General features: G+C 62.4%; 2 protein-coding genes across 4 annotated transcripts in view; one reads left to right on the top strand and one right to left on the bottom strand.

Annotated features, from left to right (window-relative positions):
* Positions 1-14,407, top strand: part of CERK (ceramide kinase) — a 39,575-nt gene extending 25,168 nt beyond the window's left edge. The window contains exons 6-13 of the mRNA XM_045067094.1: positions 827-972; positions 5,892-5,966; positions 6,688-6,840; positions 8,401-8,506; positions 9,313-9,389; positions 10,019-10,224; positions 10,754-10,962; positions 12,132-14,407. Of these exons, the coding sequence (XP_044923029.1) occupies positions 827-972; positions 5,892-5,966; positions 6,688-6,840; positions 8,401-8,506; positions 9,313-9,389; positions 10,019-10,224; positions 10,754-10,962; positions 12,132-12,201 (1,042 nt within the window). The 3' untranslated portion in view covers positions 12,202-14,407. The remainder of the gene's footprint in view (positions 1-826; positions 973-5,891; positions 5,967-6,687; positions 6,841-8,400; positions 8,507-9,312; positions 9,390-10,018; positions 10,225-10,753; positions 10,963-12,131) is intronic.
* Positions 14,408-17,928: 3,521 nt separating this feature from the next.
* Positions 17,929-20,602, bottom strand: part of LOC101681509 (GRAM domain-containing protein 4) — a 60,700-nt gene continuing 58,026 nt past the window's right edge. For all 3 annotated transcript variants that reach the window (XM_045067093.1, XM_004775444.3, XM_004775441.3), the window contains exon 19: positions 17,929-20,264. In XM_045067093.1, coding sequence (XP_044923028.1) covers positions 20,160-20,264 — 105 coding nt within the window. In that variant the 3' untranslated portion in view covers positions 17,929-20,159. The remainder of the gene's footprint in view (positions 20,265-20,602) is intronic.

The raw sequence follows: 20,602 nt of genomic DNA, 5'->3' as shown, positions 1-20,602 counted from the left end.
TCGAGACCTGGGGGAGGATGGCTGCCTCCGCAGGGGTGAGGACCCAGGGCCACCTCCGCAGGGGTGAGGACCCAGGGCCGCTCACAGGCTGCTGCTGAGGGTCAGGCGTTCTGGAAGGACCTTAAAGCCATGTGGTGAGGACTGATGCGCCGGGATTGGCCCCAGGATGGCTGAAGGAGGTTATGCGCTGCGGGCACAGCCGGCTGGAGGGCGGCAGGGGATATGGTCAGAGGGGGTGGTCTCTAGGACGTCTGGGAGACCTGACTGGTCCGGGTGACGGAATCCTACAGAAGACACGTAGGCACTTGTTAGAGGTGGGGAGCTGAAGTCGGTGTTGGAGACAGTGGTGCGGCCAGCGTGAAGGGACCGGGTGGCCCCCGGAGCCCAGGCCGCGTGGAGGTTAAGGGCGGCTGCGGGGCTGCGGGCTGGTCTGGCAGGTGGAGCTCCGTAGAGGGAGACGTCTGTTCTGCCTTTGTCTGCTTATTTCTTTTCTTTTTAAAAAAGATTTATTTGACAGAGATCACAAGTAGGCAGAGAGGGAAGCCGTGGGGGGGGGGCAGGCTCCCCGCTGAGCAGAGAGCCCGATGCGGGGCTCGATCCTAGAACCCTGAGATCATGACCTGAAGTGAATGCAGAGGCTTTAACCCACTGAGCCACCCAGGCGCCCTGTCTGCTTACTTCTTAGCAGTCTGGCCTGAAGGAGAACCCCCTGCTTGTGGGCGGAGGGGCAGGGCATTCTCTGCGATGAACTGGAGGCGGGGCCTGGGGGAGGGTGCGACCTTGTGGGGACAGCAGAAGGGACCCTAACAGCCTGTGTCCCCTGCAGAATCGTCTGTGTCGGTGGAGATGGCATGTTCAGCGAGGTCTTGCACGGCCTGATCGGCAGGACGCAGCGGGACGCCGGCGTGGACCAGAACCAGCCCAGGGCAGCGCTGGTGCCCAGCCCACTCAGAATTGGCATCATCCCCGCCGGTAGGGGCTCTGCCTCCCCCCTCCCTCCCCCACTTCCCCGGGAGATGCCCCCCCGCACTTCCCCAGGAGCATCAAGCTTGGTTTTCCTTCAAGGTCATTCTGCTACCGAAAGGGTGATCTCACCGCCACTCCCCACTCGGGGGCACAGTTTGTCGAGAAACAGTTTCTGACCGAGTACAGGACCCTGTTTTGCGTTTGAGGGAATCTTGTCTTCCTTCCCCACGAGCACTGAAGCCGGTGGCTGGGGTGCAGTCTGCTCTCAAAGGACTGCCCAGTCGGGGGGTGGGGGGACCTGGGGAACACGGGGACCCCAGAGCACAATCGGGGAGAAAGGAAGCTGGGGAAACCTGTGTTTTTCTGGCAGTGGCTTGCAGCCCAGACTAGTGGGTGCTGTGGACTGGGGGGGGGTTTCACCCAGTGGGGGGGGTGACTTCCCGTGTAAGACGGGGAGGGATGGGGTCCCGGGCCTGTTCACCCCATGGGCCCCTGGGCTGTGTCCTGAAGAGGTCTGGCTCAGTGTGGGTTTTGTTTATTTTTTTCAGATTTATTTATTTATCTGAGGAGTGGGGGGGGATGGGGCAGAGGGGGAGGAGAGAGAGGACCTCAGGCAGACTCCCCACCAAGAGTGGATCCCAACACGGGCCGCGATCCCATGACCCTGAGACCATGACCTGAGCAGAAGCCAGGAGTCAGACGCCCCACAGTCTGAGCCCCTCGGGCGCCCCTGGCTCAGCGTGTTTGGGGACTGTAGGAAGTACTTCTTTGAAAACCACCACGTTGAGTTGCATAAATTGGCTCGAGGCTTCGTGAACATTGTCCGCAGGGAGGAGGCGCCCCTGTCCGGTGCCCGGGTCTGCCCCCAGGTGACAGTGATGGGGGCTGTGTCCGGGCAGAAATCCCACGTGGCACGTCCCCTGCCACCAGTCGAGACAGCTGTGAAGGAGCTGCTGTCCTGGTCCCACCTCATGGACCGAGAGGAGCGGCCCAGGGTCCCCCCGAGGGACCTCTCTGCCCCGCCCCATGGTCAGGAAAGTCCGACGAACGTTGCTCCTGCAGCGGACGTGTTTATTCTTGGTTGATCGCCGCTCCCGGCCTCTCCCCGTTAGGCTTTGCTCTTCGGCTGTTTGGGGTCTGTTCTGGGCGACGTGAATTTTATTTCTCTCTCTGCTCAACTGTTTTTTCGTGATGGCTTTTACAGCCATCAGCCTGCAGTAGCACGACCACATACAAGCCTGAGCTGTTCACGTTCAGGAGCCACTCAGGAGTGTCGTGGGGACAGACGCGCTCTGCTGTGGGCATTCTGGGCCTTGGGGTCGGTGGGAGACGGGATGGGCGTGACCTCTGCCCACTCAGGGGACCCAGCACACCGGGAAACCAGAGCGGGCACACTGCGGACAGTGGCCAGGAGGGGCTTCTCTTGCTGGGGCGCCCAGGGCCCTTTCCGAGAGGTGACAAGCGAGGGGCTGGCCGTGTGGGGACGCGGGTGTGCCAAGGGTCAGCTGGGGCAGAGCTGTGTGCCCAGGAAAGGGGACCCGCCTGTAGGGGTGCCAGGAGTGGGGTCATCGAGGGGCCTGGACAAGGGCCCAGCTTGGGGCTCGAGTCCTGAAGGCCACACGGTGAGACGCAGAGGCCGCGGGCAGTGTCATCCGAATGGGCTTGAAGGCCACCCCATGCGCTCCGTTCCAGAGGACGCCGGTGCTGGGGCCAGTGGCCATGTGGTTGGCTGGGACTCGGGTGTAGCTCTGCCACGGAGCCAGCAGGCATTGGGTGGGGGAATAAGCGTGACCCCATGATGTCAGTCTTGGTGCCCCGGGGGCACAGAGACGAGGCGTTGGGGTGGGGGCACGAGTTCTGATGGAGATCAGGGACGGGCTGCTAGGGGACACCGAGGCCAGCGCTCGGAAGGGGGTGCCTGGCATTGGGAGGGGCGGGCCGTGGGGTCTGGCTGGTGTGAGGCAGCCCCGGGGCGGCTGGGACAGCCCGACACCGCGCCTGGAGACCCATCACTGCTCCAGCTGCCGGGAGTCCGGACCTGCCGATGCCTTCTCAGTTCCTGTCTCCTTCCACTTGATCTAGAGGAAGGAGCCAGTCCGCAGAAGGGGGGGGGGCCTCTCCCTGGGCCCCTCTGTCCTCAGTTCTGGTCGGCACACCGAGCCTCCACGCCTCTGCAGACTTGGTCCTTGAACCCCATCCCAATGCCCGGTTGGGGCCAGACCTTGGTTTCTAGCCAGGGCTTCCTCTTGGTCGAAGCCTGGGCCACGCAGATGTCTGAGGAAATGCCCGGGGAGTTAGGTCCCATCCGAGGGATGAGCTGTTGAAAGCACACTGGACGTTAAAAGGAAGGAACGGGGTTCAGGGGACTTGCCTGTGGGCACCCAGGTCCCCCCAGCTGCGCCAGGCTGGCCTCTTCAGACCATTGGGGGCCAGACGCAAGCTGGAGGCTCTCTGGAGCTTGGGCAGGTCGTCCGTCCGTCCGTCCATCCACGATCATGCACCCTGGCAACATGGCTTTCCCAGCCCCTCTGTGGGCCGGCCGCTGCTGTGGGCCCAGGAGCGAGTGAGGTGGTGCCCCCGGGGTGTGGGGAGGTGCACCGTGGGTCCAGGACACAGCCGAGTCGGGGACACGCTGTTGCAGACAGGGTGCTCTGGGAGGCCTCTCGGGGTGACGCTGGTCCAGGGCCCGGAGTGTGGTGAGGATGGTCCTGCCTTTGGGCCGCAGTGGTCCTTGGGCAGGAGGGAGTCTGGCTCTGGCCCAGAGGCGTGAGCAGGGAGCCAGAGGCAGGGCGGAGAGGGGAGGGGCAGAGGCCAGGGCCTGAAGGGTCTGGAGTGCCGGCAAGCGGAGGGACGACCTCCTTTAACAATCCGACTCGATGGCAAAACCATCCCTGAAACCTGTCAGGTCAGGTCACCTGCTGTATTAATTGCCAGGGGACCGGGTGACAGAGAATGCATGTCCTATCCAGGGACAGGGCCCTGGGAAATCCTGGAATGCAAGTCCGCGGGGCCCCACCCCAGCCAGGCTGGGCCTGGACACCTCGGCCTGTGCCACCCACACCTCCTTAGATGAGATGCGTCCAGCAGCTTCGGAGGAGCGAGACGCCGTCCCGGAGGTCAGTCATAAGCCCGGCCCGCTTGGCTGTGGCTCTGCAGGGTCCCAGCACGCGCACACGTGAGCCCTAGAGGATCCGTCCCGAGACTCTGCCGCCCTGGTGGGGGTGTCCGGCCCAGTGAGGCCTCGGGTATCTCGGCTGCGGTGCGGGATGAGGACCAGATGCTCGCCGCTCTGCTCTTGCCTGCGGTCCCTGTGGGGTCCTGCGGGGTCCTGCCGGGGCGGGCGGCCCCGCATCTGCGAATGCAGGCGAGTCCGGGCGTCTGCGCCATGTGTGGTGAAGGATGGCTTGCCCGGAACGCAAACAAAACCCTGGCTGTGCGGTGGGAGAAGGGGTCCGCAGACGCTCTGGAAGGTTCTGGGGATGCGAAGAACCACCTTGGGGCACAGCTGAGAGTAATTAAAACAGCCCTTTCGAGGGTGTTTTCTTAGGAGTGTTCATGCTGGTTTTCCGGGTCCGCTTTGTTCTAAAGAGGAGCCTGTGGGAGACTCTGAAACCGCACAGGTTTGCTGTTAATTTTTAATATTTTAAGACTTAACTCCTATGGTCTTAAATGCTTATTTAAAATTTTTTACTTTTTGGCTCATTTTTGGAATGTGATACTGCTGACATCCTCAGGTTAAGATGAACAGAGCAAGAGAAACGCACGTATGAAAGGCGTATGTGCGTGTTTCCATAACTTACAGCCATCAGGAGCGCGAAGTCGCTCAGATGATGTCGAGCCTCCCCTCGGGCGGCGGATTGGACCAGGGTCTGTTAGTCGAAGACGTGACACGGGCTGGCAGTCCAGCGCGTCTGTTTTCCAGTTTCGGGGGACATCACTGATGATGGGAGATGCGTCGATCCTTGGGGGCGGAGGACGGAGCGTCTGGACCCGCCGGCGTCTGGGCGGCTGTGCCGGCTAACCCCGGTCACTCCCTGCTGGGTCCTGGTCCGCGGCCAGACGGTGCGGTTCCAGATCCTGACGCACACTTTGCTCCGGGAAATCCACACTAGGCTTTTTCAGCCAGTTCAGCTCGCTCAGCCCCGTCCCCGACCTGCTGGGTCTGTGTCGTGGGGCAGTGAGGCTCGGCAGTCTGAGAAATAAGAGCCCACGGGGCGCTCTGCCCTCTCAGGCCGAGAGCAGTGACCCGGCCTGGGCCCCAGCTGGAAGGAAGACAGAGGTGTGGAGGGTCCCAGCGCCATCACCACGCCCGGCGATCCTGGCCCTCGCCAGGTGCCCTGAGGTCACCCGCAGCTTACGGTCGAGCACGTCCGTGGGAGGCCTGTGCTCGCCGAGTTCCGGGGGGTCCCCTCCCGTCTGTCAGGTGGTGGCTGCCGTGCGTCTTTGACCGGCGACGGGCCCCAGGGCGCTCTGTGGAACCGGGGGGGGGGGAGGCGCTGTCGTCAGGACATGGGCTCCCACGGGCCTCTGCGGGGACCTCGCGGGTTGCCCTCACTCTGCGTCCACGTTCTCGCCGCTGACGGCTCTGCGCAGGTGCCCATGGTCCTGGGGCCGCTGGCGCGTGCAGGGGGGACATACACACGGTGCAGAGTGCGCAGCGATACCCCCCGCCCCCGTGTCCGGCGCTCTGCGCCCCCAGGCGTGCCGAGGAGCAGTCCCGAGAGCTCCATGAGGAGAAAGCTGGGTCGTGTGGGTGTCTCAGCACGTCTGACGAGTTCCTCTCAAGACGGCCAGGCCTCCCTTGGCACGAGGATTGTTTAGTCCTCGTGTCCTTTCTTCATCCAAGGCCAGAAGGAAGCGCGACCGCCCCGTGGAAGCCTGCTGCGACGCCATCAGAGACCTTCCCTTTCTTTTTCCTTCGTTAGGGTCGACAGACTGTGTGTGTTTTTCGACGGTGGGCACCAACGATGTGGAAACGTCCGCCCTGCACATCATCGTGGGTAGGTCCTCCCGCGGGCACTGACCGCGGGGGACGCTCCGGGCCGGGGCTGGCTGTGGGCTTCCCTGGGCCTCCCGCCTGCGGGGCTCCGTGTGGGCCGTGGTTCCCGGCTCGGATCCCTCCGGCGTCCCTGTGACCTGGCTGCTGCCTCCGTGTCCCCGTGTGCGCCCAGGCTGACCCCTGGCCCCAGCATGCCCCAGGTTTGCCCGACGTTCTGCTCTCTGTTGCTCTGTCTGCGACGCGGCCCCTGCCCTGTCGGGACATTGCCCAGGCCCGAATCCACATGCCTGCGACGCTCTTTCCACGTGGCGTATCCCGGGCACCTGTGTGCTCGGCCCCCGGGGCAGGAGGCTGTCCGTGCTGCTGGTCGCCGGCCCCGCAGCACGTGGCTCCCTCCCCGACCACCGTGCGTCTCCCGTGAGACCCGAAGCCACGCAAGTGCTGCTGGCCAGGGGCACGTGGATGATCGTCCGTTTCAGTCGCGGGCAACTCCCCCTTTTGCAGCCGGAACGTGCTCCCTGGGGCCCGACAGGACGTCTTTCCAAACCTGTTTTGGAAATGTCCATTAAATTCTGTCATTAGAGTGACGCGCGGGCGCCCAGTCCCCCCGGGGTGCACCCCGTCTCCCCGCGTGCTGGTCGTCCGTGTTGGCACACGCTCGCCAGGCCCCATCCGGGGCCGGAGGGGTGTGGCGCCAGAGCGGGGACCGCTTCCCTCCGCAGGGGACTCGCTGTCCATGGACGTGTCGTCCGTGCATCACCACGGCGCGCTGCTGCGGTACTCCGTGTCCCTCCTGGGCTACGGCTTCTACGGAGACATCATCAAGGACAGCGAGAAGAAGCGCTGGATGGGCCTCGCCAGATACGACTTCTCAGGTGAGGCCGTCTGACCTCCGGCGCTGCGCCGACTCTCCACGGCCCGCAGCCGCAGGCGCTTGTCCCACGGGTTCGGGACGCCCGAGGGGCAGGGCCCGCACCCCAAGAATCCCCACCCTCGGCCCTAGAGCTGGAACTGGCGGGAACTGGAAATCCGCTGCAGACCATGCAGAACAGGCCGGTCTGCTCCCGTCAGGGGTGTCTGACGTGCACAGTCCGGTGGCCACACCTGCCGCCCACATGGGCCCCGGGGCCGAGTTTGATCAGTCCCATTTGTCTAGTCACGGCCCTCCCCAGTTCACTTTTGGGCGAATCTCTATTAGGTCCAGTCGAAGCATCGCAGGTGTTAACATATGAGCCGTTGTCTTGGGAGAGAAAGGGACAGTAACTTGCCAGGCATGAGGCATCGCCGAGACTGAGCTAAGTTAAAAGTAGAGCGGAAGGCCAGGTGTGCGGGCCCTGAAGAACTATCGGATAAACCAGAGTCCGGGAAAGCAACGTCGGGCCCTGACTCCCAGCTGCCGAGCTGGCCGTGTGCCCCAAGCACGTGGGGCCTCGTCCCGACCCACAGTCGCCCCTCCGCGGGGACATGTCTCCTCCCCAACCTGGAGCCCGACACGCCGCAATGCCCCGAGGTGGTTCTGAGGCAGAGGGAAGGCTGACGTCTTCGGCCCGTGGGACGTGCACGTGGTCTGAGGACGGGCAGAGACGGGTCACCGCCGTCCGGGGAGAGGCTGCCCTGCAGGGTTCCGGCTGTGCACCCTTCACATTAGCAAGGAGCGGGGTGCGGGGGTGTCGGGGGGAGAAGCAGGGGGATGGGCAGTGGGAGGAAGGTGGACTGGGGGCCACTAGAAGTGGCTTCTGCACAGGACACGTGGGTACTGAGTGTATCCTGGGGCCCAGCCACATGCCAGGTGCTAGCACAGTGGGCGGGGGCCTGGGGCGGGGGCGCTCAGTGCTGTGCCCATCATGCAGGATGTGACCGTGGCCTCTGCTATCTGATGTGGGGCATGGTGTCACTGTTCCACTCCCAGGACACGGCATGGTCCCCACTGTGACCCGGGCCCCATGCTCGTGTCCTGTGGGACTCCTGCACCAGCCAGCTGGGTTCCTGCCTCACTCTTAGGGGTCCTCTTGAGGCTGGCCAGGCCTGCTGAGAACGGGCGGCTCCCGCAGTCGGCCCCGAGGCCGGCCACCGTCCTCTGGGCCCAGTGCTGCCGTGACCTTCGTCAGAGCTCTTCCCAGATGCCAGAGCTGTGCTGGGTGACCCTGGGCAGCCGAGGCTGGAGGACGTCAGGGTGTGGGCCAATAGCCTGAGAGGAGCTGACGGGATCCGGGGGCTCCGCCCTTGGAAGCGTCTCCTTCAGGCTGTGCAGACGTCTGGGGCTTCAGCAGCCGCCAGTGACCTGCGGGCGGGCCAGGAGGGGCCGCTGTCGGGGGCAGCCCTGGGGACCAGGCGCCCTCCCTGATCCCGTCAGCCGGCTCCCAGGAGGCGCTGGTGGCGTGGGGCGGCGTGGCCGGGGGTGATGCTGGGCTGACTCCTTCATGCTCTGTTCTCAGGTTTGAAGACCTTCCTGTCACATCACTGCTACGAAGGGACGGTATCTTTTCTGCCGGCGCGACACACGGTGGGGTCTCCGCGGGACAGGAAGCCCTGCCGGGCGGGGTGAGCACCCCCTTCCGTGCGTTTCTGCACACGTGGCGTTTGGGACTGTTTGGGGCTGTTTCCCTGTCGTGGGTGTGTGGCATCGTCTAGTTTCGATGGAGGAGCTCGGCGCAGGGCCTCTGGGGTCCCGCGTCCCCACGCTTCTCCCTTCCTTGAAGTGAGGGACTCGAGACCATAGATCAGAACAGTTAGAGGCAGAAGCTCCTTCCGCCGTCGCGTCGTCAAGCAGACTGCTGAGCTCATCTGGGGCGTAAACCCTCGTACCCCGGGGGACAGGGAGTCCATTGGGCCCCGGGACCGCAGACACCGTCCGCACTAACCGTGGAGTTCCCAGTCGTCCACTTGCTTGGTAGCGACGGGAACACGGAAACCCAGTGTATCACCGAACACGGAAACCCAGTGTATCACCGAACACGGAAACCCAGTGTATTACCGAACACGGAAACCCAGTGTATCACCGAACACGGAAACCCAGTGTATTACCGGCCGTGGAATTTGTACCTTTCTTGGCCTTTGCTCCCGCTGGAGCTCCGCTAACCTGGGGCCGCGCAGACCTGGCTCCGGGCGCCAGCTTCCCAGCCTCGTAGGATGCGCCCTGCTCGTGTGACGCTTACCCGTGTTAGAGCAGGACTGGAGGACACGGGTCACTGTCACAAGGTCTAATCTGGAGAATTCAAACTGGCGTGCAAAGGAAATATTGTTAGCCTCTGAGACCGAGCCTGCTGTCCCAGGAGAGTTCCCGCAGCCCTGTGTCCCCGCCGAGTGTCTGCGCCCTCAGGAAGGGTGGTGACGTCCTTGTCTTTCAGGTGCTTCGTGTGCCGGCAAAGCAGGCAGCAGCTGGAGGAGGAGCAGAAGAAGTCGTTGTACGGTTTGGAGAACACGGGTAACGTCTCTGCATCAGCCACTGTCACGCCGTGGGCAGAGCCGCGCGTTTCCGAGTCCTGGAGGGCATCGCGTCTGTCCCCGTGTGGGCGTCGCGTCTGTCCCCGTGTGGGTGCCGCTCTGCACCTCCCTGTCTCCTGGGCTCCCGCAGGCAGTAGACAGCGGCCGCCGGCCAGCCCTGTATGCCAGCCTGGCTCCCGTTCCCCATAGTGCTGTGCTCGGGGCCCAGCGAGCTCTCCTGCGACCCACCTGTGCGCCTTTGGGCTTTGCCCGGCACTTGCAAGGGAAGGGACGCAGCGCCGCGGCAAACTCTGGACGCGCCGTTCGCTTCCGTAGCAGGTTCATGTGTCCCAACGGATTTCTCTTGATTTCTTCCGACCATGTAAAAATGTGAAAATAGCTCGCAGGCCACGCTTGCGATCGGTCTGTGTTTGAAATTGTCCAGAAGTCCCCACGTGAGGACCAGCAAAACTGCTCCGTGTTTTGCCTGGTGACCCTCTGGGCCCGGCGGTCGGCACAGGATTCTTGGTGCTGGTGCCAGGGGGCCCATCGCGGGGGGAGTTTGTGGCGAGGGTCTCAGGATGCCCGCCCGCCCCAACGTCCCGTCCGCAACACCCCTTTCTGCTTCAGAGGAGGTGGAGGAGTGGAAGGTGGTCTGCGGGAAGTTCCTGGCCATCAATGCCACAAACATGTCCTGCGCTTGTCCCCGGACCCCCCGGGGCCTCTCCCCGGCCGCGCACTTGGGGGACGGCTCTTCTGACCTCATCCTTATCCGGAAATGCTCCCGGTTCAACTTCCTGCGGTTTCTGGTCAGGCACACCAACCAGTGCGACCAGGTGAGCCGTGGGAGACCCCGCGCCTCGCAGCATCCGGAGGCCCGTGGCTGTGGGTGTGTCTCTGATTTTAGTAAGATCTAGGGGTGGTTTTTTGTTAAATAGTGCTTAAGGTCTACTCTAATGGTGTTCTCATGTGGCTTTTAAACTAGCGTTTATAAAAGGTAAGGAATTGTACAAGTTACAGCTAAGGAACCACCAGAATGCTTTTGTTTGTTTTTTTAAGGTTTACTTGTTTTCGAGAGAGACAGGGAGCAGGGGAGGGGCAGAGGGAGAGGGAGAGAGGCTGTCCAGCAGGATCCCCACTCAGCACAGAGCCCAGCGGGAGGCTCGATCCCACGACCCTGAGATCGTGACCCCAGACGAAGCCGAGAGCCGGCCGCTCCGCCGACTGAGCCGCCCCGCCCGAACCCTTTAGCAAGTGCCCGTCGCTGCGGCCACGGTGGGAGGCGGGCGTCTGACGGCGGCCCACGGCCCGGCCTCCTCGGCCTGGCACCCGAACAACGCCACCCCCTTCTGTGTCTCTCGGTAGTTTGACTTCGCTTTTGTTGAAGTTTATCGTGTGAAGAAATTCCAGTTTCTGTCGAAGCACATGGAGGACGAGGACAGCGACCTCAAGGAGAGGGGGAAGGCGCGCTTCGGGCCCGTGTGCAGCGACTCCCCGCCCTGCTGCTGCCCCGTGTCCAACAGCTCCTGGAACTGCGACGGGGAGGTCCTGAGCAGTTCCAGCATCGAGGTCAGGTGCGTGCCCAGGCGCGTCTCCCGGGGCTCCGTGTCCCCCGCACCCCCATTCTGTCTGCCCCCGAGGCACCGTCGGCTACTTTGGGGAGGAGGCTGCTGTCCCCACGGACGTCACAGCAGGACGCGTTCCTTCATTTGCTCAATGGGCCAGCAGCCCCGCGGACCTCAGTTGTGGCCGGAGCTGGGGGTCTGGCTAGCAGCCTCCCTGGGGTGGTCGCCCTGAGGCCGCAGGAGAAGCCGCCGGGACAGTTGTCTGCACAGGGACTCGGCTTTTCTAACTTGACCAGTTAAAGACATGGAATTAGTTGTGATGCTGGCTTAAGGATTTACTAAAATGCGGGAAACTTTGAAAACCAGTAACAGCATTATTTTGGGAAGCATATGGTCTGTATCTTGATATCATTACCATGTTTGAGCAGTAAGTGACTTAGGTTTTTTTTTTCCTTGAGGGATTTGATTTACTCGTTTTGGAGAGAGCTCGAGAGAGTGTGAGCAGGGGAGTGGTGGGGCGGGGGGGGGGGGAAGCAGGCTCCCCACTGAGCTGAGAGCCCGAGGCAGGACTCGATCCCAGGACCTGGAGATCATGACCTGAGCTGAAGGCAGGCACTTAACCATCTGAGCCACCGAGATGCCCCAATTACGGAGTTTTTCTTACTGAACATCTTGGAGAGGAGGCTGTGACATCATTAGTAGAGGGGAAGGTGGCCCTGCTGGTGGGGACCACGCGGACCCCTGAGCCCCTCGGTGCTCATCCTCATGGTTGTAGAAGGAGGGGTCTCTGGGGCACCTCGGCCACTCATGGACCCCTGGGTTGGGGCTGCGGTGGCGCTCCTTCATCCCGGCTGACCGGATATCCTGCACATGGGGGGGCCACCCCGCATGGAGCCCTCCCTGCGGCCCTGAAAGCTCGGAACATGGCCATCTGGGGGTGGTCACGCTGCTGAAGAGGGGGTGCCGGGTGTCGAACCTGGCCTTCGGGGCCTCCGCGCCCTTTACAAGACAGGCCTCTGAAGAGCGTGGGTAAGTCACTCTGCACCCCTGGCTGTCCCTGCGGGGCCGGGCCCAGAGCCAGCCATGAGGAGACCCCCAGGTCCCTCCACCCTCGACCAGCTGCTAGGCCAAGGGCCAGGGGGTCACGGGGGGTCACGTGAGGCCCTTTGTCTCTGCAGGGTCCACTGTCAGCTGGTTCGCCTCTTCGCGCGGGGGATCGAGGAGGACACGAAGGAGCCGGACCACTGAGCCGCCCTCACGCCCCGCCCGCCTCGCCGTGCTCAGGAAGCGCGAAGTCATTTAAGAAAATTCCTGCAGACCAATTACGTTGATATATACATTTAAATTTAGAAATTTATTTTTGATAGTTAGATCTTGATTTTAGACAAACTACTTGGTCAGCAAATCCCTGAACGTTCCCGGCCTTTTCAGCTCTCTGTGAGCCTGTGGACCACATTTCACAGAACTGGCCTCTGCCAATGGCCCCTGTCAGTTTGGGGCTCTGACTTCTTAGATTTTAGGCTGATGGCGGTTTCCAGGGGCCCACCTGTGGCTCTGTCACAGTCGTTTTAGGGACGGTGGATGTGAGGTCCAAGCATCTGGACGGGAGGTGTCGAGCAGCTCACCGACCCTCTCCACCGGACGGACTCGCGTGTGCGCGCTCAGGTTTTGGAACACTGGGTCGCCTTCCTGTTATCTTCATCTGAACCTGGGCTCGGGACGCGCTTACTGGGCCGGGTGTGTCCCGAGCGGCTCCGGTGACCTCGGAGCAGGACCGTCTTAGGAAGAAGGACACTGACAGAGAGACCCTGTATCTGCAAAGTCCCGGCCCTTGCCTCGGTCACGCTGGTGCCTCTGGGGCAGTCGGCCGGCGGTGAGAAGGGTCGCAAGCTCTGACATGGCGTCCGTTTTAAACGGAGAGGACCCACGCTTCACAGCAACCCAGTGGGTAATGGGAGGGCTTCGTGGGGTGGTGGGAGGAGGCGGGCGCGCAAGGGGTACGATCCGCTGTGTGGACTGTGTTCACCTCGGGCCGAGCGGCCTCGCCCTGTTGAGGGTGGGTCCCTGGGTCCCAGGGTCCCACGTTCCTGTGGCTCCTTGGCCGCAGGCCCCAGGTCTCCGCACATGCTCCAGACTTGGGCTTTTCTTCACGCTTCATTCCATGTGTTTATGCAAACGTCCTTGTCAGCGGGAAGTGGTGTCCCCATAGTTAGCGCAATGTTTGCGGCTGCACCAGAGCCCCAGCGGCGGGGGTTCCCTGGAGGTATGACCCTGGTCCCCGGGGTCCCTCGTCGGCACTCTGGCCTTGTTTCCTTTGTATTCACATTAGGTATGTGGAAGACGCCTCGAAAATAGCTTTATTTGAAATAGAAGCTGCGGCTTGGACTCTGGTTTGCAGAGACGGAGCCGGCCTGACTGTCCCGGGCGGCGCTTGGCCGTTTGGAGGAGTAGCTGGTCCTGTTCGCCCCACAGACATCCGATACTGGTCGCATCTCATTTTGGTGTTCGTGTCTGGAGCACACGTGCGATCTCCTACTCCATCTCAGTCCCGTCCAGGTCACACCAAAGCGAGCTTTCCCTGTGGCCTTTCCAGTAGACCACGTCACTGCGTCATCGTACAAAGGCAATGGTTTAGCAGGTCCTGGGCGGGCGCCGTCTGGGTGTGGAAAGTCAGTCCCCGCGGGCTCTTTCTGATCCCCAGTGCTCGCTGCTGGTGGGAAGGACAGGCAGGCAGCTCTGTGCGTGGGCAGCGGCCCGGGGGAGGGCGCAGAACCACGCTGTGGGACGGGTTCCTTCACAAGCTTTCCCCAAACAGTTCTGGCCTGTCCTACAATCCACTGCCCATTTTAGGAAACTGGTCCGGGCCACGGTGAGCATTCTCTGTTCACTGAGAGCCGGCCCTGTCCCCGGCTTCCTGCATGGCTGGCCGCGTGCCCAAGTCCAGAACTGCAGGCCTTGGGGCCGTTCTCGGGGCCCGAGTGATGGTCGGGACGCCCCGGGAGTTCCCGATGATGTGCACGCAGTCCGGAAGGACTGTTCAGACATTCCCCCAGGGGCGAGAGGCTCAGATCTCCGGGAAGTCCCCACAACCACTGGACTCCAGGGTAGTGAAGAAAAACCTGGACCAGTGGTGGGTCAGTGAAAACTTAGGGCCATCTAGAAGGGTTAGTCTGTGTTTTAACTTCCTTGGTGACTCATCAGTGCGAAAACACCAGGAGCCATCATGCTCTGACGCTTTCCTGCTTCTCCGCACCAGGTGGGCACCTGGTGGGCGGTCCCTGCGGCTCGGGGGCGGGGGCAGGGGCGACTGCTCTGGTACAATCCTGGGTAACGGGCAAGTATGGCCTGAGAGGGTGGCTTCACTTTCTTGTAATCTTGCTGGTTTCAAGATTGGAAAATGGCGTATTTGCTCTGGTATGTTTGAGAAGACAAAAATAAAGTTACTTTGGGCAGAGTTTGGTTTTCTTTTATAAATTCTTGTTCTGTTCTAAGCAGAGCATGTTTCGTGAAAACGCCTGTGCACACTTGTTTTGAGAGTGAGCAGGTGCACGTGAGCAGGGAGAGGGGGAGAACCCCAGACAGACTCCCCGCTGGGCACAGGGCCCAACCAACCCCCAGGCTTGATCCCACAACCCCGAGATCATGACCTGCACTGAACTCCAGAGTCAGACGCCCGACCGACCAAGACGCCCAGGCCCCACCCATGTAACAGTGTATAGAACAAGAATAAAACGAAGGACACGGGGTCACCCAGGCCAAGAGCTAGAACTTCCTCCCGAAGTCCCCGTGCTCCCCTTGTAGGGGACCCGTTTCCGGTGCACCGTTCCCTTGTTTACCCGTGTGAGGGGGTCAGGACAGGCCACCCCAAGACAGGCCACTTGGGCATAAGGTTGTCTCGAGCTGAAGACTTCAAGAGGCGCCCTCTGCACCCCCACCCATCTGCTGAGAACCGGGATCAAACCTCCCCGCGGGCAGGTGCCGCGAGCTGACCGCGGGGACCGCCGGCGCCGAGCTAGGTCCGCACGAGCCGACCGCGGGGACCGCCGGCGCCGAGCTAGGTCCGCACGAGCCGACCGCGGGGACCGCCGGCGCCGAGCTAGGTCCGCACGAGCCGACCGCGGGGACCGCCGGCGCCGAGCTAGGTCCGCACGAGCCGACCGCGGGGACCGCCGGCGCCGAGCTAGGTCCGCACAAACCTTAAGCTTCTTTCACTTCTCCACTGAGACCCCTCAGTGCCGTCCTATGACCTCAGAAGCCCAAAACCCTCATCCAGCTCGTCCGATCTTCACAAGTTTGTTGCCGTTTTGTTAAGAAGCCCCAGGATCTAACTGCTTCTCTGGGTCTTCTGACTTTTTTCTATAAAGGTCTCCATGAACAGCAACAAAAGAAGCTCTTAGCATCAAATAAGAACGTGTGCCTTTTGTCCGGTTGCCCTGCCTGCCGTCCGCGTGCTCGGGGGTGTACAGCCCCGGAACCTGAACCGGCAGGAGCAGGGTTCTCTCCCTGTACACTCGCTCCCCCGTGTCGTCCGGCCTCGTCCGGCAGGCGCTGCTGTTCTCCTGAAAGGAGTCACGCTGCGTGTCTCCTGGATCCCGCTGCTTCACGCTGCACATTGTGAGAAGACGTTTTCATCACGAGGCTGAGCTTTCCAGTCCAGGAACGCAGCGCGTTCCCATTCATAAAGCCTTACTCGAGTCTTCTGACAGTTCCTAGTTTCCCACAGTATCTGAACCGTTCAGGTATATTCCTAGCAAACTGTATTTTGGGATTAAATTTTTTTTGTTTGTTACATAGAAATCTGATTTTTTTTAAGTGTATCATATGGAATCCAGAAATTGTGCCTCTTACTATGAAAACTTATCCTGCGTGGGGTGCATAGGAGACTCAGTTGGTGAAGCGTCTGCCTTTGGCTCAGGTCGTGATCTTGGGGTTCTGGGATCGAGCCCTGCTTTGGGCTCTCCGCTCCACAGGGAGCCTGCTTCTCCCTGTCCCCACTTGTGTTCTGTCAAATAAATACAATCTTTAAAAAAGCCCTTATTTCTAGATCTGGGGTTCCCACAGTGCTGTCACCGACGAGTGGGAAGAGCTGAGTCGCTCCAGCTTCAGGACCTTGCCCACTTGTCCCCCATCTGGGCCAGGTCTGACTCCCCGTACAGAAGGGACAGCAGTGCCTCCCTCTAAAGGACTGGGTCCCCAGGCACCTGCCCCCCACCTCTGCCGCCAGCATCCTGGGAGCCCTGCACCCCCGACACAATGCCAGCCCGCGGCTGTGGAGGTGCTGGGACCCAGCAGGAGACGGGGTGGGCTTCCCAGCTCCGGCATGGGGGGGCTGATTTCAGGGGCTGGATGGCTCCCCTGGGCCCCCCACCTCCTGCCTCTGCACACTCCCGCAGGGCAGGGCCTCCTGGATGAACCCACGGATCCCTGCTGGGTCATAAGGCCGCAGGCAGTGGCCGCCCACCCCCCCGCCCCCATCACCCCTGCCGCCCGCCCCAAGCTGCCGGCCCCTACTCCAGCCTCCGCCACAGGGGATGCATGAGGAGTCAGCTTTGCAGGTTGGTTCCTGCAGGCGAACAGCGGTAACCACCGCCTTCGGTCCCCAACTTGATGGCAACACTTCTCTGGGCCACATGCGATCCCCCCGCCCCGTTCACTAAACGCTGTTTCAGCATCAGCAGCAGGTGCCTGCACTTGATGAGAGCCAGTGTTTCAGTGCTCCTGTCCCCTGGGGCCCCAGACCCTCCTCAGGCCAGGGCGGCTGCTCCTCTGTCTTGCGGCCAGGACAGATTGTGGGAGCCTGGCAGGGGCTCAGGCTCCCAAGAATAAAGGCCCCAAAACCATGGGGCCACCAAGGCACCTCCTTTGGTTTCGCGGTGCCCGGGTGAAGCCAGGAGACGCCCCCTGCAGAGGACTGCTGTAAACCCACCAGAGGAAACACACCGGCCACAGACAAAACCAATTCTACCAAATGTGGTCCCCGGGGAGCTCTTACAGGAGTGAGGAGACCTATTTCTGCTACTTTGTGGACACATTAAATAACAAAACAGGCAAACAGGGAGCCCCATCGGCGAGGGGGGCGGAGGGGTCCCTGCCACCTCCTCCGGCTCCTCCTCACCCCTCCCCCTCCCCAGAACAGGGGTCCCCACAGGGCTGGGAGCTCATAGACCTTACCTGTTGGGCTGTGCAGTCCCAAGAGCGTTCACCGGGTACCTGGCCCCCAGGGACCACCGGCCTGTCACAGCGCGGTCCCAGCCCTGAGACTGCCCGCAGCGAACAAACGGACGAACGGGAGGATGGGGCTCATCCGAGCGCAGGGCCAGCCCCCCAGACCTGATGTCTGTTCAGCTCCCGCTCACTTCGTGGGACCTGGGTCAAGCTGTGGGTGTCGGGGGCAGGAGGCTGCGCCCTTGACTGTGCCCAGCTCAGCTCCACACAGGACTTTGGTGGGTTCAGATGTCGGCCAGTTCCTGCATCCCTTGGTCTCCACTGTCAGTGTCTCGACTGGCTGAGCCACGGGGGCCACCGGGGACCCTTCTGCCCAAACCCCAGGGGGGAGGGCTCCAGGTTGCACCTGGTCCCAGAGATGCTTACCATTCCCAGGGAAGTCCTGCCTAGGACCTGCACCCCAACCCCGAGGGTCCTTTTCTAGGCTCCTCCATGTCCCGGCAGAGTGATGGGCCCACTGCCCTGTCACCCAGTGCCAGGCCCTGGATGCGCTGAACCGGCCTTCCAGCCTCTGGGAACCTGGACCCCTGCTTCCCCTCAATGTCTGCTCCCATGCCTCCTGCCACACTCCATGCCCCGGGCTGCTTCGGATCCCAAACCCCTGCTACCCTCCAGCACTGGTGCTCACGGTGATCCTGGGCCCCCAGGAGGGGAACCAGCCTGCCCCCCTCCAGCTGCCGACAAGGCACAGGGGCCCCGCTGGGGAGGCCAAGCACCCCCCACCCTCCCCGGAGCACAAAGCATCTGAGGTTTATTTAAATAAAAATTATAATTTATACAAGACTTCTTTAAACAAACAAAGTTTTCTTAAAAAACTGTTACAGAGTTTTTCATCAGTTCTTCACACAGTACAACCCTTCTGTGGAACAGAGTGACAGCAGGAACGGTTACTTACAGATCCAAAACAGACTTGAGCTTTGGACCTAAAAATGTAACATTCACACTAGTTCAGTGATTAGTCATAGAAATTAAACATCTGCCCAGATTTACACAGTTTGATAGAAACCCCGGGCTCTCTCTGCCAGGCAGCGGGGAGCCCCCGGGGGCCACGTACCCCCACCCAGCGCCCCGGGCCGTGCTCCGCACGTGGTCAGTTTTCATCTCCCTTTCTCCTCAGAAGGGACTCGAACCAAACCACCCGCTCTGCTGAGGAGGGCAAGCCCCATGCCAAGCCCCAGGGAGGGGTGTGAGCGGCTCCCAGAGGGTCCCCTGAATCTGCCTGTCCCCCCTCGCCTCAGGCACTGAGGGAGGGTCCCTGGGAGAGGGTCCCCGGGGGTGCCTGAGGCCTCTGCAGGGCCCATGGGAGCTGGTCCCCCTGCGCCCACAGTGGGAGCCAAAGCCAGGACTCAGAGCGGCTCTGCCTTCGGTCCGACGAGAAGCCGGCCTGCGGGGTTGTGTGAACGCCAGCGCCAGGCAGACCGGGGCGGCGGGCGCCGCGGGTGCCCTCAGACCTCACCGGCCGGCGCGGGCTGTGTGCTTCATCAGGCTGGTCGGCGCGGCCCCCTGGGAGCGCGGCCCCCTGGGAGCACGGCCTGGGCCGTGGCGTGTGGCTCCGTGGCCCCCCGAGAAGGAGGACGCGAGCGAGGCCACCGGGCTTCACCCAAACCAGCAAATTAGGATTGGAGCAAAGGTAAAAATTACATCTGAAAAATGATACAAAAATAAGAAAAACAGCTTGCTCTCTGTAAAAAATATAATCTTCTGTTTCTTCAAAAAACAACAATGTCCAGGACACCCAGGGGACGCAGGGCACGCCGAGGAGCCGCCGTCCAGTTGGAAGCGCTGGCCGGGGGCGGGCGCGGCCGCCACAACCTCAGCCTGTCCTTCCCCAAGGTCACAGGCCTGTCCCCAATGCAGCCTGCAGACAGACCCCTCCCCCAACCCCCGGCCTCGGCCACCAGCGCCCTGGCAGGCGCCGGGCGGGGGTGGCTCGCTCCCACCGCCGGACGTCAGGGGCGCAGACCACCCGGCCCCCAGCCTCTGGGCTCCACTCAGTCACTCCCCACTGCTGGAGCCCCCGAGTGGCCCCACACAGCTCCCATGGCAAACCGGCGGCCAGCCTGGCCCACGGTGCATCCAGGCCGCTCCCGCCCCTGGGCCCCAGAGCACTCCTCTGCCAGCCCTGGAGGCTGTCACCACGAAGCCACACCTGGCCGTGCTGCGGCTGACGTTCGTCTGAGAGCATCCCGCGCTCAGAGGGCCCCGAAAGCCCCGGCCGACGGTCTGCTTTCCAGAGCAGGGAGGGAAAGATGTGCTTCTGCCTGCACGCCACTCCCTGTCCATGAGGGTTGCCGACTCCTGGCCTCCCAGTGGCTAGTAGGGCCCAGATGGCCAGTGGCCTTGGTGGCTCCTTGGCCCCTGTGGATGGTTGGCACCGAGCGTAGGCCAGACCGAGCCGCGCCCTGTCCTGGGCCCCACTTGAGGCCGCGTGGTAGGTGGCCTCGCTACAGGAAGGAGTGAGACCCACGGGCCCGCCCAGGGTGGTCGGCGGAGGCGCCCCCGAGCTGCTCCTCACCGATGTCCTTCATGCCCAGGAAGAGGGCGCCGGTGCTCACAGCCGTGCTTCAGCATGCAAGCGCTCCGGCCTCTGGAGGGCTGGGCGCGGCGGGCGCGGGCTCTCCGTCCAGGGCAGCGGGACGGCGGCTGTACTCGGCGGCGGCTGGCACAGGCGTGTCCTGAGTGTCCGCCTTCCCGCTGGCCTCCGAGGATCCCTGCCCTCTGTGTCCGTGTGTGCGTGGGACGCGCCTCCCCTGCGGGACGGGCGGGCGCCGTCCGAGGCCGCAACCCCCGCGCAAAGGGGTCCGGGAAGCGCAGCGTGAACACAATAAAACCACAGGTCAAGGGGAATTATTGCGAAAGATCAGGAGGATGTCCAACTGTTTTTCCACTATCAAATTGTTAAAAAACAAAAAACCAAAAAAACAAAAATAAACCAAGAAACCAAACGAAAGCCTTCCAGCATCGTCCCAGGTGGATGGACACTAGCTGTCGCTGCCGGCCGCCGCGGCCGCCGTGATCTTCATGTACTGGCTGAGGATAGTCTCGAAGGCCTCGTCTCTGTGCACCATGGCGCCGAACACCAGCGGCTGGCGGGGCGGAGACGCGTGCTGACCCTGCACAGCCAGGCTGAGCAGGGCCCCATGGGGTCTGGCGCCCAAGGGCAGACCCCCCCACGCCCCCGCACGGGCTCCAGGCCCACCTGCAGCGAGAGACTGGCTCCTCCCGGCCCTCCCTTCCTCCCTGGGGCCCCGGCCCTGAACCTGACCGGACTTGCAGAGGCAGGAGGCTGCTGCGGCCACAGCGAGGGAAAGAGAAAGGGGGTCCCCTCGGGTCCCGAGCCGCTCAGCGGCTCTGCACGTGTCCCAGGGATTTAGACCCGCACCCCCTACCTCTCTGCCACGGCCCGGTGTCCCGCACCACACTT

This window comes from Mustela putorius, unplaced genomic scaffold, assembly GCF_011764305.1.
Source record: "Mustela putorius furo isolate JIRA1106 unplaced genomic scaffold, ASM1176430v1.1 tig00003871_pilon_pilon_pilon, whole genome shotgun sequence".
Classification (NCBI taxonomy): Eukaryota; Metazoa; Chordata; class Mammalia; order Carnivora; family Mustelidae; genus Mustela; species Mustela putorius.
This window is presented reverse-complemented; position numbering and strand designations above follow the sequence as displayed.